General features: G+C 40.5%; 1 protein-coding gene across 2 annotated transcripts in view; it reads left to right on the forward strand.

Annotated features, from left to right (window-relative positions):
* SMU1 (SMU1 DNA replication regulator and spliceosomal factor) overlaps window positions 1-25,619 on the forward strand; it is a 32,142-nt gene extending 6,523 nt beyond the window's left edge. The window contains exons 4-12 of one of the 2 annotated variants that reach the window (XM_005581534.5): window positions 1,124-1,234; window positions 7,551-7,679; window positions 9,120-9,239; window positions 12,927-13,043; window positions 13,676-13,803; window positions 14,383-14,509; window positions 17,335-17,502; window positions 22,082-22,234; window positions 22,949-25,619. In XM_005581534.5, coding sequence (XP_005581591.1) covers window positions 1,124-1,234; window positions 7,551-7,679; window positions 9,120-9,239; window positions 12,927-13,043; window positions 13,676-13,803; window positions 14,383-14,509; window positions 17,335-17,502; window positions 22,082-22,234; window positions 22,949-23,047 — 1,152 coding nt within the window. In that variant the 3' untranslated portion in view covers window positions 23,048-25,619. The remainder of the gene's footprint in view (window positions 1-1,123; window positions 1,235-7,550; window positions 7,680-9,119; window positions 9,240-12,926; window positions 13,044-13,675; window positions 13,804-14,382; window positions 14,510-17,334; window positions 17,503-22,081; window positions 22,235-22,948) is intronic. The other variant, XM_015437084.4, reaches the window with a different exon arrangement.
* The last annotated feature ends 1,055 nt before the right edge of the window (window positions 25,620-26,674 follow it).

Genomic DNA, 26,674 nt, shown 5'->3' on the forward strand with positions numbered 1-26,674 from the left:
AGTGGCATGATCTCGGCTCACTGCAGCCTCTACTTTCTGGGTTAAAGTAATTCTCGTGCCTCAGCCACCAAGTAGCTGGGATTACTGGTGTGTGCCACCACACTCAGCTAATTTTTGAATTTTCAGTAGAGATAGGGTTTCACCATGTTGGCCAGGTTGGTCTCGAACTCTTGGCCTCAAGCGATCCACCCGCCTCGGCCTCCCAAAGTGCTGGGATGACAGTCATGAGCCACCACACTTGGCCTTGTGTTCTGGGTATTTATTTATTTATTTATTTTTCTGAGATGGAGTCTTACTGTTGTCGCCCCGGGTAGAGTGCAATGGCACGATCTTAGCTCACTGCAACCTCTGCCTCCTGGGTTCCAGGAATTCTCCTGCCTCAGCCTCCCGTGTAGCAGAGATTACAGGCACCCACCACTACGGCCCGGCTAGTTTTTCTATTTTTATTTAGTGGAGACGGGGTTTCACCATCTTGGCCAGGCTGGTCACGAACTCCTGACCTCAGGTGATCTGCCCGCCTCAGTCCCCCAACGTGCTGGGATTACAGGCATGAGCCACCCCGCCCGGCCGTATTCTGGTTACTAGTTTGCGAGTATTTTCTCAGGAGGAATAAAAACTTAATAGGCACTGGATAATGGAATGTCAAAGTAAACTTAAAATGAGGATAAAGGAAAGGAGTTTAGATCACCAGGATGGGATTTAACTTAGAGGTGGTGAAGCACTTCTGTGCTGGGAGCCATTTAAGAAATTACTAAAGAATATAAAAGAATTCTTGGTTCTGCAAATTTTTGAAAAACTGGAAAAACAACTCGGTTTAATATGGTTTACTTGGACTCTTTTCAGAAAAAATAGCAGTGTGTCCTTTGGCCAGGAACTCAGTGAAAAAATAATAATAGTGTGGATTGGCTGACCTCAGTTTTCTCCCAACTCATACTTTTGAAATGCAAGTGGACAGAATTGGGAAGTCATTTTCAAAAACTAAATTAGTTTAATCCCTTCTTTAACTGGGTAATTTCTTTTCACATTTTCCTCTGTGTATGCTTTTGCTTGTTTGTTTTAAGTAAGCACACTCATATCTTGTTGTTGCTTCTTGGAAATGATGCTACATCCTCTCCTTTTTCAGGCATACCCAGATGGAAGTAGCAAAGAAAAGAGAAGAGCAGCAATTGCCCAGGCCTTAGCTGGTGAAGTCAGTGTGGTGCCTCCATCTCGTCTCATGGCATTGCTGGGACAGGTAATTGAATTCCTTTAGAGGCCAGGCGTGGTGGCTCACACCTTTTATCCTTGCACTTTGGGAGGCTGAGGCAGGAGAATCACTTGAGCCTAGAAGTTGGAGACCAGCCTAAGCAACATTGTGAGACCCTGTCTACAAAAAGTAAAAAAATTAGCAGGGTATGGTGGTGTGTGCCTGTGGTCTCAATTACTTGGGAGGCTGAGGTGGGAGGATCACTGGAGCCCAGAAGGTTGAGATGACAGTGAGCTATGATCATGCCATTGTACTCCAGCTTGGGCAATAATAGAGTGAGACCCTGTCTCCAAAAATAAAAATAAATTTAAAAAGTGAACTGGTACAATTTCCTAATTTGCTTTGTATAAACTATGTCTTAGCTGAAGAAATCGTACACCTTAAGAATTGGTGACTACCTACAGAGTTGCTTATACCAATAACTGTGCTGTTCCACTCTCCTTCTTTCCTGGGAGAGGCAATATAGATTAGTGGTTAATAACAAGCTCTGGAGTCAGTTAGAATTAGGGTTACCATAGAATTTATCATCCTGTCTGGGATAGTGTTGAGAGTACTATTGATCACTATGCCAGAACACCAAGTACAAACAGTAACTGTCCTGGAAAAACTGGAACAAATGGCCACCCTGGTTAGAATCCAGGCTTTCTCATTTACCAGCTATATAGTCTTGGCAAATTACTTTACTTTTCTGATCCCATTTACTCATCATAGTATTGATGAGTAAGGATTAAGAGAAATAATGTTCATAAACACTTTATACATTTCCTGGCACCTTGTAAATAGTAAATGGTAGCTGCTGGTGATGATTTTTTAAAAAAATTACTAATAGTGTTGCCAGCATTGTCATTATTATAAAGCTACCTAGAGTAATAGATATTTTATAAATAACAAAGGGCACAAGTGATTAATAGGGATGTTAATAACCTTTTTGCACTAAATCTGCATTTAGAAAAGGATCAAAAAGCTATTTGTTGTAGGCCTGTAGTGATTCTGAGATTTAAAAGTAAGCTGCTTTTTAATTTTTTAATCAAACTAATAGCTGTGCATCGTTTAAGTAGTACTTCAGGGCTTACAGTGAAAAACAGTCCCATGTGCTTCCCTTCTCCACGTCTGGTTCTTAACTTTCCTATTACCTCCATAGCTGAATACCATGTTTATACTGTTATTACCTGATTTTTTTTTTTTTTTTTAGTCATTAGCAACTAACTTTCTTCACTGAAAAATGATTTGTCTCATACCCACTCTCCTCAATACACACTTATTCTTCTTCCGGATTTTCAGTAGGGTTGTATCACAACTTCTGGTTCGATCTGTATTCAGTGTTTACATAGTTATTTTTATGTAGATATTGTTCACAGCTAAAAAATAATTACATGTAATTTCTTACATACATTTTTATGATTTGCAATAATTATTGCTTTATTTTTTCTTTTGCCTAGTTTTCTATGCACTTCTGCTAGTCCAGCCTGAGTATTTCTGGTAGGACCCTCAAAAGTCCTTTTTTTTCCCCCTTGCTGATACCTTTCCTGAGGCCCTTCTCTTTTTGTTCTCATCAGGACTAGTTCTCTTGTATTGCTGCACAGTTACTGTACCAGGACTTCTCTCATCTTCATACTGGGAATTTTGGGCCTCTTTTTTTTTGTAGATCTTATTTATAGATTCATCATTTTTCTTTCTTTCATAGTTAGACCTCTTTTTTTTTTTTTTTTTTTTTGAGACGGGGTCTTACTCTGTCACCAGACTGGAGTGCAGTGCCACGATCTCAGCTCACTGCAATCTCCGCCTCCCAGGTTCAAGCAATTCTCCTCCCTCAGCCTCCTAAGTAGCTGGGACCACAGGCACCCACCACCACGCCCAGCTAAGTTTTGTATTTTTAGTAGAGACAGTGTTTCATCATGTTGGCCAGGATGGTCTCGATCTCTTGACCTCGTGATCCGCCCGCCTCGGCCTCCCAAAGTGCTGGGATTACAGGTGTGAGCCACTGTGCCCGGCGTGTTTTTTTTGTTTGTTTTTTGTTTTTTGTCTTTAATTAAATGAAGAACAGGGCCTTGCTGTGTTGCCCAGGCTATCCTGCCTCTGCCTTCCTAAGTACTGGGATTACAGGTGTGAGCCACTGAGTCCAGCCTCGACCTTCATTTTGTGGGAGTACTGAGGCCAGTAACTTCCTGAGAAAGGAAGTGTAGGAATAAATTTTTGAGATTTTACTTGTGTCTGTAATACTGTATATCTTTCTCTCTAAATGTTTAAAGTTTTATTTTCCTCCCTGCCCCATGTTGTTCCTATTTTTTCTTTTTCTCTGAGTTCTCCCCTTCCCTGTTTGTTTTGGTGACCATATGTGGAAGTTTTCCTCAAATACTTAGAGATCTCTGCTGTGGTTTATATTTAAGAGTGAAACATTAAATAACAGAATTATATGTCCGGTTGGGTGGTTGGAAGGAGGAGTTTGAGAACTGATAGAGTTCAGCCTGGGATGATAGGATGGGGATCCTCACTTGTCATTCTCTGCAGAAATATTCTCTTGGACTGGTCAGCTTTTCCAGAGAGTAGTTCCTGCTTGGAGAGTAGTTGCTGCCTGGAGAGTAGTTCCTGCCTAAACCGTATCTTGAGAACCAGAGCTGAGAGGATGCAAGTAGGAGTGGAGGATAGAGAAATCTCACTGTTCAGCATACCAGTGTACACTGAACCCCCCAGTTTTCATTGTGGCTTCTCACCTCCACCCTGTCCTCAACTCTACTGAGATTTCCAGAGCCCAGGACCTCAACCTTTCTAGAATGTACATTACCTGATTTCTCTTGAGGCTAAGGTGAGGTTGCACAGGGTTGGGAGAAGTCGTGGTAGCTAAATGCTCCTTATACAGACTTTAATATTGCCCGTTTTCAGCCCTGTGGCGTATGTGATTCTTCCAGTTCCTAAGCCTTTTTGGAGTTTTGCAAGGTAGTTTGACTTGCTTCTTGTGGCTTCCCCTTCTTCACCTTGTACAATTAGGTTTCAGTTTTCTCTGTTCTTGGTTCCCACAAGTCCATTCACTTTTCACCTCCTAAAATTTAACTAACATTTTTTTCTTGCTGTTCTCCCATTCTCTGTCTTTTGGGGCATGTATCTTTTTTATTCCTTAATTACCATCACTTTAGTAGATTTTTTTTTTTTTTTTTTTTTGAGACGGAGTCTCGCTCTGTCGCCCAGGCTGGAGTGCAGTGGCGCGATCTCGGCTCACTGCAAGCTCCGCCTCCCGGGTTCACGCCATTCTCCTGCCTCAGCCTCCCGAGTAGCTGGGACTACAGGCGCCCACAACCGCGCCCGGCTAATTTTTTGTATTTTTAGTAGAGACGGGGTTTCACCGTGGTCTCGATCTCCTGACCTTGTGATCCTCCCGCCTCGGCCTCCCAAAGTGCTGGGATTACAGGCGTGAGCCACCGCGCCCGGCTTTAGTAGATTTTTTACAGAGAGTGGAAATAAACTCATGTGTTCTACATTTAATTGGTTATATGTGAAGAGCAAGTGAGGTTTTCGTTCTAGGTTTCGTTTCCTTTTAGTTTCTGGTTTGAGTGACTTGGTAGAAAATATAAGAAGGGCAGATTTGTTGGGGGCTGGGGGTAGAAACTAGAGATAGGAGAAATGATCCATTTTTAGATGTGCTAAAGTCCTGTGGGACATACAAGTGGAAACTTGTAGTATAGGCACTTGGATCTGTGAATCTGGACCTTAACCTAGAGATTTTGGCTAAAATTATAGATTTGGAAATTATAGTAGTAGTTGAAGCTGTAAATGTAATTACCTAGGGAAAGCACGTAGAATAAGAATAGTAAAAATTTGGCCAGGTGTGGTGGTTCACGCCTCTAATCCCAGTACTTTGGGAAGCTGAGGTGGGCCTATCAACTGAGGTCAGGAGTTCGAGACCAGTCTGGCCAACATGGTGAAACCCTGTCTCTACTAAAAATACAAAAATATTAGCTAGGTGTGGTGGCTTGCGCCTATAATCCCAACTATTCTGGAGGCTGATGCAGGAGAATTGCTTGAACTTGGGAGGTACAGGTTGCAGTGAGCTGAGATTGCACCATTGCACTCCAGCCTGGGGGACAAGAACAAAACTCTGTCTCAAAAAAAAAAAAAAAAAAAAGAAGTAAAAATTTGAGAAGGAAACCACAGGGAACACTTAAAGTCAACAGAGCAAACAGAGAAAAGAACAGCCAGAGAGATAAAAAGGAACCTCGAGAGAATGGGTTTAGAGCAGCCAAGAGAGAGTTTGAAGAGTGTTCATTAAGATCAACAGCAACAGAAAACATGATGAGGGTCAGAAAGGAGTCTGGTTTGGCTGTTGGGATATCTGAGATGCACTGCCAGTGGAAAGGTGGGGACAGAGCGATATTGCAGTAAGATAAGGAGTGAATTTAACTGAGAAGTGAAGGTAGCGAATGTAGATGGCTCTTGAACCTTGGTGGTTAAGGGAAGGAGATGAGGGTGGTGGGGAGGGAAGAGGACAACAGAAGCTCAAAAAGAACACAGGGCCAGACAAGGTTTTTTTTTTTTTTTTCTTTTGAATATGGAAATGATTAGAAACTGTTACAGGCCAGAAGAAGGTACAGATTGATTGGAGAGGGGTCCAAGGAGACACACATTCTCTCTGGTGATTGCAGGAAAACATAAACATAAATAAGATAGGAATTTTGGAAAGAAATTAATATATTTAGAAACATTAAATATTTCAACTATAATAATCTTAGAATTTTAAAGTTTAGAAAGTTGCTAGATACAAAATATACAATTTGATTGCACTCCTGTTTATCAGCAGCAGCTAGTTAGAAAATTCAGTGGAAAAGTGTTCTGTTTATAGCAGAAATATATAATATAAAACCTAGCATTATCTGGGAAATAGATGATTTCCATTTTTAAAAAGGCAAAAAAAAAAAATCCTTCAAAACTTACAATAGAATACTTGAGTAAATGGTGAAACATTGATTTTCTGGGATAAGACTGACGTTCAATACCAGTTCTCAGATTTAAAGCAATTATCATAAAGATTGCAGTAGGATTAGAACTACTTTACAAAGGAATTTAGCATTCATCTGGAATAATAAACTTGAAAATACATTTATCAGGCTGTGCACGGTGGTTCATGCCTGTAATCTCAATGGTTTGGGAGGCCGAGGCGGGTGGATCACCTGAGGTCAGGAGTTCGAGACCAGCCTGGCCAACATGGCGAAACCTCGGCTGTACTAAAAATAGAAAAATTAGCCGGCCATCATGACGCACACCTGTAATCCCAGCTATTTGGGAGGCTGAGGCACGAGAATCACTTGAACCCGGGAGGCGGAGTTTGCAGTGAGCCAAGATTGCGCCACTGCACTTTAATTGAGACTCTGTCTCAATTAAAAAAAAAAAGAAAAAATGTATTTAGCAAAGAAACTTTGGAAAGGAAGGATGTTGAGAGCGTACTAGGCTTAGAAATACTGCATTTAATAAAGACCTATAGTTTGCATCATTTTGGTAGTGGGCACAAGAATATCTGTTGCAACCAGCGCAACAACAATGCAAAAACCCAATCCTGTTATTTATAATAATTCCATGGATGACAATGGGGAATACCACAAAACCTAGGAATATAGGAAAAATATATTTAGTATATGATGTTGGGACACTGACTTTAGAATTGCGGAGGAGAGGTAAGATCAGAGCCTGCTCCCATATTTTATGTAGCATAATTTCAGATAGAAAGTCAGATACTTTAAGAAAATAGAAAAACACTTGGAGATTATATAATCTATCAAACCTGATAGTCTTCCCAAGCTTAGAGATTAAACACCAAGGAAAAGATCAACAGATTTCATCACTTGAGAATGGAACTTAAGATGAAAAGAAACCTATAAAGCTATAATCCAAAAATAGACATAGTCACAGCTACTTGGAAGGCTGAGATAGAAGGACTGCTTGAGCCCAGGAGTTTGAGGCTGCAGTGAGTCGTGATCATGCCACCGCACTTCCAGCCTGGGTGTGTTTGAGTGTTAGTACTATGGGAGATTTCTGTTTTCCAGGTTTTGTTTATAACAAAAGAGCCACACCTATAAGAAAATAGGTGGATGATAGACTTGGTTCTCAGAGTCCCCTTCCACCCTTAGATCAGCCTGTGTTCTTGGACACACAGAGGAGCACAGATTATGTTGTGTTTGGATGGCCAAAAATAGTTGGGGTCTAGATGGCTCACAGCTTACTCTGAACCTCATCCTTTCGGGCTTGGTTTCTGAGCAGTCATGACCAGATCTTAAAAGCACCTGAACAGATTGCTATACTTTTTTTTTTTTCCTCATAGGCACTGAAGTGGCAGCAGCATCAAGGATTGCTTCCTCCTGGTATGACCATAGATTTGTTTCGAGGCAAAGCAGCTGTCAAAGATGTGGAAGAAGAAAAATTTCCTACACAACTGAGTAGGCATATTAAGGTAGGATCCTAAGACATTCAGCCAGTCAGTAATCATTTGTTGAGGACTTGTCATGGGCTCAGCCAGGCCCTGTGCCAGGGGCTTGGATACTTGAGGAGGAGAACTCATTCTCGAGCTCTGACAATATTCAAGGTTGCTGCAGGTGTCCATTGGGATACTGCTGTGGCCTGGGAGTGGTACACCTCAGATGTGTCATCTAATGGATGGACATCTAGCTTGACATGTAGCCCATCATCTGCCCTTGCGCTGCTTCCCAAGAAGCCTGCATTTGGAAGAATGGTTAGTTCTTTTTTGGTTAAGTCTGGGACTGTGAACTTTCTATGTACTTCTCCTGTTCAACATTTTTGTTTTGCCTGCTATGTGTCAGGCAGAGTGCCAGTCAGGGATTACAAAGTGGGCTTATGTGATGTTTGAGGAAAGTGACTTTATCATCTTACGGTTTTTGTTTTTGTTTTTTTTTTTTAACTGAGAGTTTCCTAGGAAAAAGTTTTCTAGGTAATTCCCAGAATTACAAGCATATTTGCTACTTTAGCATCTCTATATTACAGTTTCTCTGGATTTGTGCTTTAAATTCCTGGATTTTAAAATACTTCATGTTCCTCAAATGTTTGACTTTAACATTTTGGATTTGCCTTTTCTGGATTATATATTCTAACTTGTAGATAAAGATATTTTTGAGCAGCACCTTTATTTACTCTGCCTGAAACCTTGAGACAAATAGAAGTCCATCGTTATTATGCTGCTGGGCTAAGATTTTCTGTTATAAACACTTTCCTTTTTTGGCATTTAAGGTGAAATCCACATTAAAGCTTTTCTCTGTTCTTTCCACCTAATTTTCTGTAGTTTTCATCTGTTATTGGGAGCATCCTCGCTAGCAAATGCTCAGGATGCATTTATCAGACAGTATATTAACTTTAATTAGTTCTTCTAAGTTTGGTCAGCTACACATTATCACTTGATTAAATGAAGGTTGTGAAACACTGATAGAAAGTGTATTTACAAAATAATGTATGGAAACATACATTTACTTTGAAAAAATGAATTATTCCACCCGAGATACACAACAGGAACATGTTAGGCCATACTGAGTATGAAAGTCATGCTAACAGTGGCTGATTCTTGCAAAACATTATGGTCTGAACTAACAGGATTACTTGTTCTAAGTCCCATGTTAAAATAGCTTTTGTCCTTTTCTTAGGAAATATCAATCTCACATTCAAAAAACTAGCTTCAACTTAGTGCCTAGACATAAAACTAGTCAGAGAAAAATACATCCACCCAGCTCCCTGCGTCCAGGTACAGAAATACCCCTCCAATACTCTATAATATGGGCCAGCTATGACTTTATGCTAGGGCAATGTTTCTCAAAAGGTTAAAATAGGAATTATTTTAAGTCCACTGGATAAAAATGCATCTGTTTCATTGTTTCATTTGAAACAGTTTGGTCAGAAGTCACATGTGGAGTGTGCTCGATTTTCTCCAGATGGTCAGTATTTGGTCACTGGGTCTGTTGATGGATTCATTGAAGTATGGAACTTTACTACTGGAAAAATCAGAAAGGTAAAGTATTTTAAATGTGTTAACCTTCCTAGTGAAAAAATTACTGATTTTGAATTACTTATGTATGCCCTCACTCTAAATCAGATTAGTTGAAAAAGGATCTGAATGTAATGAACATGTATTACTTTTGTAATTTAAAAACTCATTTAAAGCTAGGGACAGTGGTGCATACCTGTAGTCCTAGCTACTCAGGAGGCTGAGGCAGGAGGATCACTTAGTTGAACCCATCACTTAGTTCAACTCATCCTGGGCAGCATAGTGAGACCGTGTCTCTACAAAAAAAAAATTTTTTTTTTTAATTAACCATGCATGCTTGTATGCACCTATAGTTTTAGCTGCTTGGGAGGCTGAAGTGGGAGGATCCCTCAAGCCCAGGAGTTTGAGGCTGCAGTGAGCCATGATTGTGCCACTGCATTCTAGCCTGGGCAGTGATGCTGTCTCCAAAAAAAAAACCGGTATTTTTAATTAAATTCCAATTTTATTAACCAGGAGAGGACCTTTATTATCTATAATTGTTTTATTATCTATTATTTTTACAAGTAAAACACTTTTTTTCAGGCTGGGCACAATGGCTCAGGCCTGTAATCCCAGCACTTGAGGAGGCTGAGGCGGGTGGATCAACTGAGGTCAGGAGTTTGAGACGATCCTGGCCAACATGGTGAAACCCCGTCTCTATTAAAAAGACAAAAAAAAAAATTAGTTGGGCGTGGTGGTGGGTGCCTGTAATCCCATCTACTTGGGAGGCTGAGGCAGGAGAATCGCTTGAACGCGGGAGGCGGAGGTTGCAGTGAGCCGACATCGTGCCACTGCACTCCAGCCTGGGCAACAAGAGCGAAACTCTGGCTCAGAAAAAAACAAAAAACAAAAAAACAGAGTTTCGTTCTTGTTGCCCAGGCTGGAGTGCAGGGGCACGATCTCAGTTCACTGCAACTTCCGCCACCCGGGTTCAAGCGATTCTCCTGCCTAAGCCTCTGGAGTAGCTAGGATTACAGGCATGTGCAAAAAAAAAATTTTTTTTTTCCAAGGGGTTATATGTACAACTGATACAACGTTCAAAAAACAGAATAAGTTACTCAAGTAGCATTTTGCTCCTACACTTGTACCTCAGCTAGTCAGTTACCTTCCTTGGGCCAGCCGGGATTACCAGTTTCTTTATGTAACTTTCCTGGAATATCCTGTGTGTGTGTTATTTATTATGTATCCTTTTCAAAATTTTTTTAATACAGGTGATAGCATACTACATACCCTGTTACACTTCCTGCTTTTTATAGCATATGTTAGAGATTATTGGTATATTATATTACATTGCATGGATTGAACCATGATGTATTTAACCACCCATTTTATTTAAGATCATTTCCAATCTAACCTAATTGTAGTACTAATTCTATTTCTCTTATGAATGAAGTTAAACATCTTTTTATATGTGAAAAGCCGCCAATATTTCTTTTTTATTTTACTGAAGCCACTAATATTTCTTACACTATGAAGTCTGTTAACATCTTTTGCCCGTTTTTCTTTTTTTTTTTTTTTTTTTTTTTTGAGACGGAGTCTCGCTCTGTCGCCCAGGCTGGAGCGCAGTGGCCGGATCTCAGCTCACTGCACGCTCCGCCTCCCGGGTTTACGCCATTCTCCTGCCTCAGCCTCCCGAGTAGCTGGGACTACAGGCGCCAGCCACCTCTCCCGGCTAGTTTTTTTGTATTTTTTTTTTTTTTTTTTTTGAGACGGAGTCTGGCTCTGTCGCCCGGGCTGGAGTGCAGTGGCCGGATCTCAGCTCACTGCAAGCTCCGCCCCCCGGGTTCCCGCCATTCTCCTGACTCAGCCTCCCGAGCAGCTGGGACTACAGGCGCCGCCACCACGCCCGGCTAGTTTTTTGTATTTTTTTTAGTAGAGACGGGGTTTCACCGTGTTCGCCAGGATGGTCTCGATCTCCTAACCTCGTGATCCGCCCGTCTCGGCCTCCCAAAGTGCTGGGATTACAGGCTTGAGCCACCGCGCCCGGCCTGTATTTTTTTTTAAGTAGAGACGGGGTTTCACCATGTTAGCCAGGATGGTCTCGATCTCCTGACCTCGTGATCCGCCCGTCTCGGCCTCCCAAAGTGCTGGGATTACAGGCTTGAGCCACCGCGCCTGGCCCTTTTGCCCGTTTTTCTATTGGATTGTTCTTTATTGATTTGTAGGAGCTCTTTATATTTTAAGGAAATTAAATTTTATAATATACATTACAAATATTTTAAAATTTTGACTTTTATGTCTTGATTTTGCTTGTTTTACAGACTTAAATTTTTTTATATCATTAAATTTATTCATCTTTTCTCCTACAGTTTCTTCTAGTACTTTAATCTTTTATTTTATGTTTAATTATTGACCCTTCTAGAATTTGTTTAGGAGGATAAAGTTGGTATAGATCCAACTTAGTTTTTTCCTCAAATAGCTATTTACTAACTTTTATTCACTGATTTAAAATACAATTTTTGACTGGGCGCGGTGTTTCATGCTTGTAATCCCAGCACTTTGGGAGGCTGAAGTTGGTAGGTCACTTGAGGTCAGGAGTTCCAGGCCAGCCTGGCTGACATGGTGAAACCCTGTCTCTACTAAAAATATAAAAATTAGCTGGGTGTTTTGGTGCGGACCTGTAATCCTACTTGGGAGCCTGATGCAGGAGAATTGCTCGAACCCAGGAGGCAGAGATTTCAGTGAGCCGAGATCGCATTACTGCACTGCAGCCTGGATGATGGAGCAAGACTCTGTCTCAAAAATAAATAAATAAAATGTAATTTCTATCGTGGAGTGCCAAATTCTACTCTATGGGTAGTGGATTTATGAGTGATTTTTACTTTCTACTTTATTTTATTTTATTTATTTTTTTTTGAGATGGAGTCTCGCTCTGTCGCCCAGGCTGGAGTGCAGTGGCCGGATCTCAGCTCACTGCAAGCTCTGCCTCCTGGGTTTACGCCATTCTCCTGCCTCAGCCTCCCGAGTAGCTGGGACTACAGGCGCCTGCCACCTCGCCCGGCTAGTTTTTTTTTTTTCGTATTTTTTAGTAGAGACGGGGTTTCACCGGGTTAGCCAGGATGGTCTCGATCTCCTGACCTCGTGATCTGCCCGTCTCGACCTCCCAAAGTGCTGGGATTACAGGCGTGAGCCACTGCGCCCGGCCTTACTTTCTACTTTATATATTTCTGTATAGTTTGCTTTTATTTTTTGAACCAGGTAGCTGTCTCACTTTATAATTAGAAAAAAGAAAGATAATCCATTTGAAAAATAATGGATAATAAAAGAAGCATCACAAATAAATAGATTAGTAAACTGTTTCAGGAAACGTAGCTGATGATTTGGAAAAAATATTAGTTTAGTTTCCCACATCATACAGAAATAGGTAAATTCAAATTTATTAAATATGTAAAATATGAAACTAGATAAATTTTGCCTAGAAAAAATCGTAAGCAAAAGATCTAGAGTAGTATGTTGGTATTTTTAATAATACTAATTTGAATTGTATAAAATTATTTATCCCCAGCAATATCACTAGGAACTAGTTACTAGGAGCGTGTATGCATGGCACTTCTGTTTATTTTGGGGGTTTAGAGTAGGTACAATCCATTGCCCTGGTTTTTGTGAGTTTGTAGAGAACTGGGGCCTTGACTTTTGTGTTATTTTGATAACTGCTAACCATTGTTTCTTTAGGATCTTAAGTACCAGGCCCAGGATAACTTTATGATGATGGATGATGCTGTCCTGTGCATGTGTTTCAGCAGAGATACAGAAATGTTAGCAACTGGGGCCCAAGATGGAAAAATCAAGGTATGGGTTAGTGCCACAGCCTCTCATGTGTAGACGTTTTGAATGTTCTGCTATGGGGTAGTGTCCTGTATATGATATTCAGCACAATAATAGCTACTGATTATGGAGCATCAGCTTTATGCTAATCACTTTACTTTTTCTTGTGTAATCTTAATAATAACTCTGCCTGGGTGATCCAGTAACATGTTTAAGGTCGCATACTTGGTAAGTGATAGATCTGGGACTTTAGTTCACATCTGCTTAAGCCCTTTCTGTTGTACCATCCTGGCTTGCTGTATAAAAATCAAAATCACTGACCTCTTTTTTAAGGAGATGATCTAATAGCCAGTTTGTTGTGGTTTGTATTTAATGCTAGAAATACATCCTGGGCTACAAAAATTGCAGAAATGGTCTCTGCTAAGTGAACTTACAGTCTATATTTTTGTTTTAATAATTTACATGAAAAGAGTTTTAAGTTTCAAAGGATTCAGTTACCATTGTACTACGTGAACCAGACACATCATATTCAGCTATTAGCATGCATTTTTAATGCTGTTTCAGTACATTAGTGAGCATTGCATCTTACTTGGCTCTATGGGCTATAGTAGGACACTTTACAAGTTTTTTTTAAATTCTTTTTTTTTCAAATAAAGGTATGGAAGATTCAGAGTGGACAGTGTTTAAGGAGATTTGAGAGGGCACACAGTAAGGGTGTCACCTGTCTAAGCTTCTCTAAGGATAGCAGTCAGATCCTTAGTGCTTCTTTTGACCAGACAATTAGGTAAGTAAAAATCCCAAAACTGTTCTCACTTGAGTTTGATATAATGAGGCCCTGGAGGGAGGTACTAGTGATCCCTTATGCTTTTACCATGATGGTGTGATACGGAGAGAGAAGGTATGTGAGACCTTATGTCCCCAAAGTACAACTCACACAGTGTTGTTGTTTTGTCCATTTGTGTCTTTACCCAGAGGAGAGATTTGAAAGGGGGTAGCAGTGATTCATGTTTCTCAGAATATGGTCCTATGGACTTATCTGTATCATAATCACTTTAGAGGGTCTGTTATACTGGGACTCAGCTGAGACCCACTGATCTCAGTCTTCTGTTAACCTGTTTTTTAGAGGTCTATCCCTGAACAGAAGCTTGTGGTGGTATTGGCATGTTTTCTTCCAGCCTCTTTCTTTGCAAAGCTTTTGTTTGATTGTTTGATATAATGAAAATTATACCATGTACACAATCACATAGCCCTCTTAATATTATAACATGAGCTTCTGTAATTTATCTAAAATGCATTCAATCATTGGTCACAACCATAAGATATTAAATATTTATTGTTCTTTTCATTTACTTTCATTTGGTAGAATTCATGGTTTAAAATCTGGGAAAACACTGAAGGAATTTCGTGGCCATTCCTCCTTTGTTAACGAAGCAACATTTACACAAGATGGACATTACATTATTAGTGCATCCTCTGATGGCACTGTAAAGGTTAAGTATTTGCTTTCGGTTTATTTTGGGATGTCTACCCCATCTTTGTCCTTTGAGGAGTTTTCAGTGGTGATAATGGGAATGATTGTGCTGTAGTAAACCTCTTTACTGGCTATTTTAGCCATAATTGAGGTGAGTCTGAGACAACAACAGTATTCTGTGGGTAATTCCCATTGGCCTTGGGACTCCAATCTCAAACTTTTTCAATCCAAACGAACTTTCTCATGTGTAGGAAAAGAGGAAGGGTGAAGAGTCCTAAAGTTAAGCCATCCCCCATTCACAGATACACACGGTGGTTAAATGTGTTTTGCCATAGGTGTGGTCTACCTGCTAACAGTCAAATTCACGAAAGGCTCAGTGGCCTGATAAATAGATCTCTTTTTTTGTTGCACAGCCTCGCTGCATTCCTGGTCCCCAAATTTAGAGCCTTCCTAGTAGCATTTATAGAGGAATAGGAGAAGTGTTGAGTAAAACTAAGCCTTCTCCTAGATAGTTATTTAGTAAGTAATTTGCTGAAAGTAATGGATCTTCAGTACCTTTAAAGATTTAGTTATTTTTAGAGAGGGTCTCATTTCCTAGAAAAGATATGAGAAACCCAAATAGAAAATTATTAGAGATCTTTGAGACAAGCTCTACGTTTTGGACCTAATCTTTTTGACTTGCCTTATATGAGTGAGTACTTTGTGGCAGAAGATCTAGACATTTTAACAAAACATTTTAACACATATATCTAGACATTTTAGATACATATTTAAGTATCTAAAATTCAGACAGTCAGGTGTGGTGGCATACACCTGTAGTCCTAGCTACTTAGGAGGCTTAGGTGAAAAGATCACTTGAACCCAGGAGTTTGAGGCTGCATTGAGCAATTTTCACACCACTGTACTTCAGCTTGGGCAAGAGAGCAAGAACCTGTCTCAATCAATAAATGTATGTGTATATATATGTATGTATGTACATATGTATGTCAGACCACCGTCTGAAAATGCTGTTCGTGATTGGAAATTGAACCGGAAACCGGAAGGCAGGAGATGTATGCTCCCTTGGGATGAGTGGAAAAATCATGCAAAGCTGTTAGTACTTCAGTCATGGGATTTGCTCTCATGCTATGCATATGGGCCTCACAACTTGTAAATGCCACTGGTAGATGGCTTGTCTAAGCTTCTTTATTTTGTGGTCTTTCCCCCTTAGTTTTGCAGTGAGTGGGGCAAAGCATGTCACTGACCTTTTGAATGGAAAACACTGGAAGCCTTAGCATTCTTAATTCCTGAAATGTTCATTTTTTCTTCTAAGCATCTGGGCTTCAGAGGAGATTAGGGCAGGCGATAACGGTATTGACACCAGGGCAACTGTTTTCTCCTGTTTATGAGTATTTATTCAACATCTGCTTTGTGCCAAGCTCTGTGGAAGGCACAGAGGAAACACAGCAGAGTCCATGCCTCAGAGACTTTGTGCCTGGTGAATTGAGTGGTATCTGGACAATGCTATTTAATGTTTGGTCCATCCCTTCTCTAAGCACATCTCAGATTTCTGTGCTACCTGATTTAACCCTTTCAGTTCATAAGAGCCCAGAAGGACAAGGTGAAAAGATAGACTGGGAGAAGTAATACAAGTGGCCAAGAGTAGCTTCCACTTCAAAGTTCCTCATGTGTGTGTGCTAACATTGTGACTTCTATTCAGTCATTGTCAGTATAAACTGTACATTGGAATCATTTGTAGCTTTAAAAAAAATGCCTGTGCCTCACCCTAGACCTACCACATCAAAATCTCAGGATAGAGTCTCAAGCTAAAAAGCCTCTATTTGAGCCAGGCTCAGTGGCACCTGCCTGTAGTCCCATACTCAGGAGGCTGAAGTGACAGAATTGCTTGAACCCAGGAGTTTAACGCCAGCGGGGACAATAGGGCAAAATAGCGAGATCTCATCTCATTTTAAAAAAAGAAAAGCTCCTGTTTTTGTTTTGTTTGTATTTTATTTTAATTATTTTAAATAGAGATAAGATCCCACTATATTGCCTAGGCTGGTCTTGAACTCCTGGCCTCAAGTGATCCATACGCCTTGGCTTCCCAAAGTGCTGAAATTACAGGCGTGAGCCACCATGCCTGACCCCCTATTTGGTTTTGATATCCAGACAAGGGTAGCTTTCTGGTTGTTTATGACAGTAGCAGTGTTGACAAACAACTAATTTTAAAGAGAGAGACAGCTCTATTGGCTAAGGAAAAAGGTATTAGAAAAGATCATAGTTTTTTTAAAGTTTTTAAATTTTAGTTTGTGACTGTTGTTTTTGCCAATTCATCAACAAATACATGATGAATACTTACTCTATACAGTTGGTCCTCTGTATCTGGAACATGGATTCAGCCAATCACCAATTGAAAATATTTGGGGGAAAAAAAGAAAATTCCACAAAGTTCTAAAAAGCAAAACTTAAATCTGCCCCATGCCAAGTACTACATTGAATCCATACAAAGGAAGTGGTGTGTGGGCATTGTATTAGGTGTTATAAGTAATCTAGAGATGATTTAAAGCATACAGGAGGATGTGCATGGGTTATATGCAAATACTGCATCATTTTATATATGGGACTTGAGTATCCTTGGATTTTGGTATCTAAAGGGGATCCTGGAAACAATTCGCCCACAGATACTGAGGGACAACTGTATATGGCAGTGCTGGATATTTGATTGGACCTAAAATCAAGTAAGAAACTTTTTTCCCCTGAGTCATTTCTACTCTTTTTTAGTAACCTGTTAATGTTTTAAACCCTAAAACTTTAGACATTTTTGTATCTAAAAAAAGGTTTGTAACTTAAATTTTTGTGTGGTAGATCTGGAATATGAAGACCACAGAATGTTCAAATACCTTTAAATCCCTGGGCAGCACCGCGGGGACAGATATTACTGTCAACAGTGTGATTCTACTTCCTAAAAACCCTGAGCACTTTGTGGTGTGCAACAGATCAAACACGGTGGTCATCATGAACATGCAGGGGCAGGTGAGTGTTCAGAAGTACCCTTGCACAGGACCTGTGGGCCATTCCCAAATCAGCACATCCTGGTCCAGGCCCACCCTCCCAATAACCAAATTTGGGTTCCTTTCTCTGTAAAAAGACTGGGAAAAGTAATACAAGTGGCCAAGAGTAGCTTTTTTGGATTTATTTGTAGCTCTGTAAACTATCTCTTTGGTATTTCAAAAGTGATCTCCTTTCCCCTGGGTGTTTGTATATTAAGCATTTTCATCCTTTGGATAAATGAAGCTCCTATCTGTCTTTAAGCCTCCTTCAGAACCTCACTGAAGATTTTAAGATAACAATGTTTGTCTGAGTTAGGGGGATACAGTGTAGTACGGATTACCAACTCAGGACATCTCCTAGCTACCACGCTCTAAAATGGAACACTAATAGGAGAAAGGCAGCAGTGTCCTCAGTGTATTTTTAGTCAGAAAACCTGCAAGGTTCTCAAGGAATCTCACTTTTGTGGACTGTGAGGTAGCACTGGGGGCGTCAGAAGCATCAAGTTTGAGGACTCAAGTCCTAGGTATGTATGGTAGTGCTACTGGATTATTGGCCTGGACACTTGGGGATCTTGCTGACCATAGAGAAGACCCAGGGGCTGGTGTATAGTACTGTCTTTCCATTCTTTGAGTTCTATAACTGATGGGAGTAGTAGTTCAGAATCCATAGCTGAGATGGCTGGTCTGCAGTATCTTTTGGGCCACTGCATAGTAGCTACAGCTGTCCAGTACATCTGCTGAGCACACTTCATAGTTCTGTGCTTGACTTTTAAAAATACTTTATTTCGAAAAAATAATTTTAGATTCACATAGAAGCTGCAAAAGTAGTACAGAAGAGTTCCATGTTTCCCTCTCTCAAATTCTTCCAAGGATAACATCTTATATAATGATAATACAATGATCATATATAGGAAATTGACATTGGTACAGTTATTAACTCTATTACAGATCTTATTTAGATTTAACCAGTTTTGGTTAAATCTAAGATTTAACATGCATTTTTTTTTTTTTTTTTTTAAGCAGGGATATAATCGTTCTGTAACGTTTCATTACATGTATAGAGTCATGTAACCACCATTACAATCAGGATACAGAACTGGTTTTTTGTTTGTTTGTTTGTTTGTTTTTGAGATGAAGTTTTGCTCTTGTTGCCCAGACTGGAGTGCAATGGCGTGATCTCGGCTCGACCTCCGCCTCCCGGGTTCAAGCGATTCTCCTGCCTCAGCCTCCCGAGTAGCTGGGATTTCTAGTAGAGATGGGTTCACTCCAAGTTGGTCAGGCTGGTCTCGAACTCCTGATCTCAGGTGATCTGCCTGCCTCCACGTCCGAACGTGCTGGGATTACAGGTGTGAGCCACCATGCCCGGCCAGGATACAGAAATGTTTTATCATTCCCAAAGAAACTCTCACGCTACATCTTTATACTTACATCTTCCCCATAACCCTAGCCCCTGGTAACTACTGATCAGTTTTCCATTGTCATAATTTGTTGTTTTTTAAAAAACAGACTTTTAAGAGCAGTTTTAGGTTAACAGCAAAATTGAGCAGAAAATACGGAGGGTGCCCATATTTCCTCTGTCCCTCCCACCGGAACAGCTTTCCCCACTATCAGTATCTCGTGCCAGAGTGGTATGTTTGTTACAGCTTATGAACGTGCATTTGGTACATCATTAACACACAAAGGCTATAGTTTACATTAGGATTCATTCTTGGTGGTGTATGTTCTGTAGGTTTGGACAAATGTATAATGGCAGGTGTCTACCATTAGAGAATTGTACAGAGTAGTTTCACTTCCAAGAAATTCTCTATGCCCTTTCTATCCTTCCTCCCTCCCCACTAACTTTTGGCAACCACTGATCTTTTTCTGTCTCCATAGTTTTGCCTTTTCTAGGAAGTCATGTAGTCGGAAACATAAAATATGTAACTTTTTCATTTTGACTTTTAATAATATGCATTTTTCTCCTTGTTTTTTCATGGTTTGATAGCTTATTTTTTATTTACTTTTTTTGAGACGGAGTCTCACCCTCTCCCCCAGGCTGGAGTGCAGTGGCGCAATCTCAGCTCACTGCATCCTCTGGCCCCCAGGTTCAAGTGATTCTCCTGCCTCAGCCTCCTGAGTAGCTGGGATTACAGGCACCTGCCACTGGGCCCTGCTAATTTTTGTATTTTTAGTAGAGACGGGGTTTCACCATCTTGGCCAGGCTTGTCTTGAACTCCTGACCTCATGATCCACCCACCTCAGCTTCCCAAAGTGCTGAGATTACAGGCGTAAGTCACCATGCCCGGCTTTTTTTTTTTAAATGCTGAATAACATTTATTTATCCAGTCATCTACTGAAGGACTTCCAAGTTTTGGCAATTGTGAGTAAAGCTGCTATAAACATCCATGTGCAGATTTTTGTGTTAATATGTTTTCTCTTTCTTTGGGTAAATGCTAAGTAGTGTGATTACTGGATTGTATGGTAAAGTATGTTTAGTTGTAAGAAACTATTAAACTGTTCCAAAATGGATGTATCATTTTGTATTGTCACCCTTGGTGAATGAGAGTTCCTGTTACTGCACATCCTCACCAGCACTGGGTGTGGTCAGTGTTCTGGATGTTGGCCATTCTAATAGGTGTGTAGTGGTATCTCATTTTAATTTGCATTTCCCTAATGAAATGTGGAAATCTTTTCGTGTGCTCATTTGTCATCTGTATACTTCTGGTGAAGTGTCTGTTTCAGGTATTTGACTCATTTTTCAATTGAGTTGTTTTCTTGCTGTTGAATTTTAAGAGTTCTTTATATGTTTTGGATAATAGTTCTTTATCAAATCTAGTTTTTACAGATATTTTCTCCCCATCCGTGGCTTGTCTTTTCATTTTCTTCCTTTTTTTTTTTTTTTTTGAGGCAGAGTCTTGCTCCATTGCCCAGGCTGGAGTGCAGTGGCATGGTCATAGCTCACTGCATCCTTGAGCTCCTGGGCTCAAGAAATCTTCCTGCCTAAGCCTTCTAAGTGGCTGGGAGTACAGGCATGTGCCACAGTGCCCGACTGTGTGTGTGTGTGTGTGTGGAAATGGGGTCTTGCCATGTTGCTGAGGCTGGTCTCAAACTCCTGGCCTCAAGTGATCCTCCCGCCTTAGCCTCCCAAAGTGCTGGGATTACAGGCATGAGCCACTGCATCTGGCTTCATTTTCTTGACAGTGGCTTTTACAGAGCAGAAGTGTTTAATTTTAATGAAATCTAGCTTATCAGTTATTTCATGGATCGTGTCTTTGGAATTGTATCTAAAAAGTCATCAAACTCAAGATCGTCTAGATTTTCTTTTTTGTTATCCTCTAAGAGTTTTATATACAATTTTGAGTTTTACATTTAGGTCTGTGATCCATTTTGAGTTAATTTTTGTGAAGACTGTAAGGTCTTTATTTTATTGTGTCTAGATTCATTTTCTTGCATATAAATGTCCAGTCATGGCATGTCTTGTTGAAAACACTATCTTTTCTTTATTACATTGCTTTTGCTTCTTTGTCAAAAATCAGTTGAGTGTATTTCTGGGCTTTGTATTCTGTTCCATTGATCTGTTCTTTTACCAATACCACACTGTCTGGATTACTATAGCTTTGTGTAAATCTTGAAGTTGGTTATTGTGAGCCCTCCAACTTTGTCCTTCTCTTTCAATATTGAGTTCACTATTCTGGGTCTTTTGCCTCTTTGTGTAAGCTTTAGAATTGGGTTGTCAATATCCACAAAATACTTTGCTGGGATTTTGATTGGGATTGTGTGAAATCTATAGATTAAGTTGGGAAGAACTGACGTCTTTACCATATTGAGTCTTCCAATTCATGAACATAGACTATCTCTCTGTTTAGTTCTTTGATATCATTCATCAGAATTTTGTAATTTTCCTCATTTAAATATTGTATGTATTTTGGTAGATTTATACCTAAGTATTTTCACTTTGGGGCTGCTAATGTAAATGGTATCATGTTTTAAATTCAAGTTAATTCCAATCCCTAACCCTTGGCAATCACTGATCTGTTTTCCATTATTATAATTTTGTCATTTTGAAAATGGTATAGAAATGGAAGCAATATAGTATGTAGACTTTTCAGATTGGTTTCTCTCAGCTTGGTTTATGATGCTTTTAATGTTGTATCAATAGAGCAAGCAAAGTCTTAGAGACAAAGTATCATCCTGCATGGGGAAAGCTTCTCATTCTGTTAGAGGAAACTGGGGAGCAGACATCCAGAAAGCTTTGAGAACTACTGGTATATTGATTTAGAAAATTGTTTTATGTATGGCAATGAAATTTGCTTAAGGGTAATATGTCTCTTTAGGGCATGATTGGTGATGTGGGATGTATGAATTCTAAATTTTTGTCTGCCATTTAGTTTAGATTACTTATCTATTGAATATTTCCCAGGCATGGGGAGTTAGCACATGCTGAACAGGATTGGAGATCTAATTACAAATGATAGTAAACCAAAGTGCAAAATAACAACGTAAAAATGTCACTTGAAAAGGCTGCACATGGTTGAGCTGCTACTAATCCTGATGTTTTTGTCTTGGGGTGTGGTGTGATCTAGATTGTCAGAAGCTTCAGTTCTGGTAAAAGAGAAGGTGGGGACTTTGTTTGCTGTGCCCTCTCTCCCCGTGGTGAATGGATCTACTGTGTAGGGGAGGACTTTGTGCTCTACTGTTTCAGTACGGTCACTGGCAAACTGGAGAGAACTTTGACAGTGAGTATTACTTACTAAGTTCATCTAAAGAAATATGGTAAGACTTGTGTCTTTCTGAAGTATGTGCCTTTTCCAGACTACTATCAATGTGACCCTCAGTATAAAAAACATTGTTTTAAAACATTTAGCTCCATGTTAAATTCAAGAAGTAAAATTAATGTCAGCTGCTATGATGATCCCCAAATCTCAGTGGCTTAACACTAAACAAGTTTATTTTTTATTTTATTTTATTTTATTTTATTTTATTTTGAGAAGGAGTCTCACTCTGTCACCTGGGCTGGAATGCAGTGGTGTGATCTCAGCTCACTACAACCTCTGCCTCCTGGAGTCAAGTGATTCTCCTGCCTTAGCCTCCCGAGTAACTGGGACTACAGGCACATGCCACCACTTCTGGCTAATTTTTTGTATCTTTAGTGGAAACGGGGTTTCACCATCTTGGCCAGGCTGGTCTTGAACTCCTGATCTCAAGTGATCCACCTGCCTCCGCCTCCCAAAGTACTGGGATTACAGACATGAGCCACTGCACCCAGCCTAAAGTTTATTTCTTATTATGTCACAATGTGATGTGAGTTGGAAAACCTTCCTCCATCTTTCTCCTATGCCATTTGGAATATCAGGCCTTGATCTCTTTCCCTTCCACCCAGCTCTGGAAGCGTCATCAGAGTGATTTATTGCAGATCTGTACACCCTAACCCTGTGCTTTACGTGTTCCAGGTGCACGAGAAGGATGTGATTGGTATTGCACATCACCCTCATCAGAACCTGATTGCTACCTACAGTGAAGATGGACTCCTAAAGCTCTGGAAACCATAATTCAACTTTCCTTTTTAAATCAGTGAAAGCACATACTTAAATGAAGGCATAGTCATGTAATGTGCTTTTTTTTTCTTTCTTTTTTTTTTGGCCCACTTTTCTAAGCAAATAGATTGTCTGAATTAGTCACAAGAATAATTTTGTGAAAATTCATGTTTAAGTAGCAAGTATCCCTTCCTTTTTTTAATATATTTTTAAGGTACTAGTTTATCTTCTAACTGGTGCAGTCACTTAATGTTTTCATTAATCTTATACCTGGAGAGTGAAATACCGATATTTCTAGAAAAAAATTCTACTCCTTTGATTATTTGAAATGCTGATTAAAATGTCCCTCCTATAGTAAAACTTGTAAATAAGGAACTATATCATATTCAGTAGCTGTATTCTGTTCCATCTTTTTTTTTTTTTTTTTTTTTTTTTTTTTGGAGATGGAGTTTTGCTTGTTGCCCAGGCTGGAGTGCAGCGGCACGATATTGGTTCACTGCAACTTCCGCCTCCCAGGTTCAAGCGATTCTCCTGCCTCAGCCTCCTGAGTAGCTGGGACTATAGGTGTGTGATACCATGCCTGGCTAATTTTTCTGTATTTTTAGTGAGATGGGATTTCACCGTGTTGGCCAGGCTGGTCTCACACTCCTGACCTCAAGTGATCCAACCGCCTTGGCCTCCCAAAGTGCTGAGATCACAGGCATGAGCCACCATGCCCAGCCCATCTTTTTTTTTTTTTGAAGATGTTAATAAACTTTATACCTTTCTGGAGACTTTGTTCTAAAATGTAAATAAATGCTCATCTAGTTAACATATTTACTTAGAATTTGGGAGGAGGAGTGACATTATTATCCCCGAATCTCAAGTATAGCAGAAGTGAATTCCTGGGATAGTAGGATAGACTAACATGTAAAAAGGCCAGGTGATGCATAGGTTCTCATTTCACTGCCCTCAGCTTTCCTTCTGAGCTGTGCCTTCTCACATGTTCAGTCAACTCCAGGGAATATTGTCTCCATCTTCTGAATAGAACTAGTTGCAGGATCCGTTACAAGAATTCAGAGTTTTGTCATCTCCCCTTTGTACGTTGTAGGGGATGGTTTGGCATTGGAAATGTGCTGTTGTTTCAAAGAAAAATTAGCAAAAGTACTTGAGATTTAGAAAAGTCTCCTTTGTACTGTGCATCATTACCAGTTAGCTAAAGAAAAACATGTAAAAGTCAACAAAACCCTTGAAAATATTTTGCATATGGATGTCTGTTTCATGTTTCAACTAAAGATGTATAGAGCACCTCTGATGATGAGGAAGATACTGTGCTAGGCACTACTTTCAAGAATGTGAGTTCTTGTTTCCACAGGCCTTTTGTGCCCCCTTTTAAATGTTAGCATTTATTAGGTACAAACTAATGGGGAAGGTTTTTTTAAAGTTTTGCAGTCTTGTAATTTACTTTTTTTAAAAATTTATTTTATTTTTTTGAGATGGAGTCTTGCTCTGTTGCCCAGGTTGGAGTGCAATGGTGCCCTCTCAGCTCACTGCAACCTCCACTTCCCAGGTTCAAGCGATTCTTGATACTTCCCGAGTAGCTGGGAATACAGGCACATGCCACCATGCCTGGCTAATTTTTATATTTTTAGTTGGGGGGGGGGAGTTTCACCATGTTGGTCAGGCTGGTCTTGAACTCCTGACCTCAGGTGATCTGCCTGCCTCGGCCTCCCAAAGTGCTGGGATTACAGGCATGAACCACCGTGCCCAGCCTTGTAATTTACCTTTGATTGTGACTTGAAATGCAGTATGATCCTATGTGGGGCACGTAGTAATGTTCAGTGTTTGCTGAATTAATTCTGAGCGACACTAAGAAATCCCTCTTTCCCAGTCATATTCTGTAACACATTTCCCATTTGCCACAAAACCTGCAGCTTTTTGGCCCAGGTAATGTCATTTGCTGCCATTTTGATGATTTTAAAATGGTCGTGGGAGTTGAACATAGTCATGAATTCAGGATTCCTGAGAATGTAGACAGCCATCCCAGTGGAAAGAAACGTTCACTTAGAGAAGTTGAAGTTAGAAAGAGGAAACAGTTTATGCTAAAAAAAATTTTTAAAAGTCTTTGAGAAGAATTTTTGATTTAGTTTTGACCTCATGAAGCTGGTAGTTATGCATAGTTTGTACCACCGTTTATGAAGATAGAGAATCTAGTCAGCACGTGTTGGTTTATTCTAGGAATTTTTATGGAACACTTCTGTTGCTGGCACCAAGTGCTGAATATGGTTTAAAAAAAGACTCGCCTAAACATAGGGAAGAAGAGCATATTAAAAGGAGTAACTAAAACTGATAAAAGCTCAAGTCACCTTTCTGATGATGAGAGGCGGGGCACTTAACGCGAAAGGGTTGGGAAAGGCTTCCTGGAGGGACTGGGAGGCAATCTAAGCACAGGAAACCTTCCCGGGGACTGCAGTGTGGCATAGCGGCAAGGTATGTGCTGGGCAAATGATAGGTGTCTTGGGAGACAAGGCAAACAGAGCTGGATTAGGAGCCATTAAGTATATATTTTTCTTTTTAAATAAAATAATGCACTGGGTGAACATGTAAACGCTAAGTTGAAAATCTGCCTTTCCCAGGTAACCCTTGTTAATCTTTCTACAACTTCATTTCGTACAAACCTGAAAAATAGTGTTTTTGTCTTTAAATGGGCACACGCTCCTTAACACTGCTGGGCGCCCAGGCTTTCTGAAGCCCCATGCGGCCGTCCCTCCAGCACTGAAAGCTGGGACAGCCCAGCTCCCCTCTAGCGCCCGCACAGCCAGACCACGGCGGGGACGGGCGGCGCACGCGCGGGGCCGCCGCCCACGGCCGGATCTGGGGCGCCGCCGCTCCGGGTGGGCGCCAGGCAGGAGTCCTATCTTGGGTCCAGGGCCGGTAGAGCCCCTTACCGGGGGTAGGGAGACCGCGCACCCGCCAGAGCCAAGTGTCAGGGCCTGCAGACGTCGGGTGAAGCCACTGTTAAAAAATTGGCGGTCACTTCGTGGTAAGGGCGGGTGGCAGCAGCTAAGTGAAGGGGAGTCGGCTGCCGGGAATCAGTGCGCACTTCCTTCTGAATTGGGCGTGTGCAGTCGGTTCCTAGGGAAGTGCTCTGCTGCAGCCACCAGATTTGACGGATGCTGCTCTCCAGCTCTTAACATAGAAGCTAAACTGGCGTTAAAATTCCATGAGCATAAGGACATTTGTCCTATCCCCCATTCAGCTGTTGAATTAATGACTGGAAAACATTGCGCGGAGGTTTTTCGGGGTGATATGGTTTATTTTTTAAACAGCAAATGGTATAAATCTCAGATACAATTCAGTATCTTCACCAGTTTTTTTTCAGCTTGTATTATTAGTACCACTAACAGCGTCTGTTGAGCCCTTCATTGCTATGTAAGCAGCCATATTTAATTCTCAGAACAATGTAATGAGGGTGCGCAAATACACATCATGAAACAGGTTTCCAGACGTGAGGGACCTAACTCATTCCAACTTGCATGAAGCTCGTATTGAAAACCAGATGGGACTCCAAAGCTAGGTTTCTTTTCTCTCTTGCCTCACTCTTAATATTGCTTAAGTTTCTCCTTAATCTTTAGGTTTGGGCAGGGGCAAAGAATACATGGG

The sequence above is a fragment of the Macaca fascicularis genome, chromosome 15, assembly GCF_037993035.2.
Source record: "Macaca fascicularis isolate 582-1 chromosome 15, T2T-MFA8v1.1".
In the NCBI taxonomy this organism is placed as follows: Eukaryota; Metazoa; Chordata; class Mammalia; order Primates; family Cercopithecidae; genus Macaca; species Macaca fascicularis.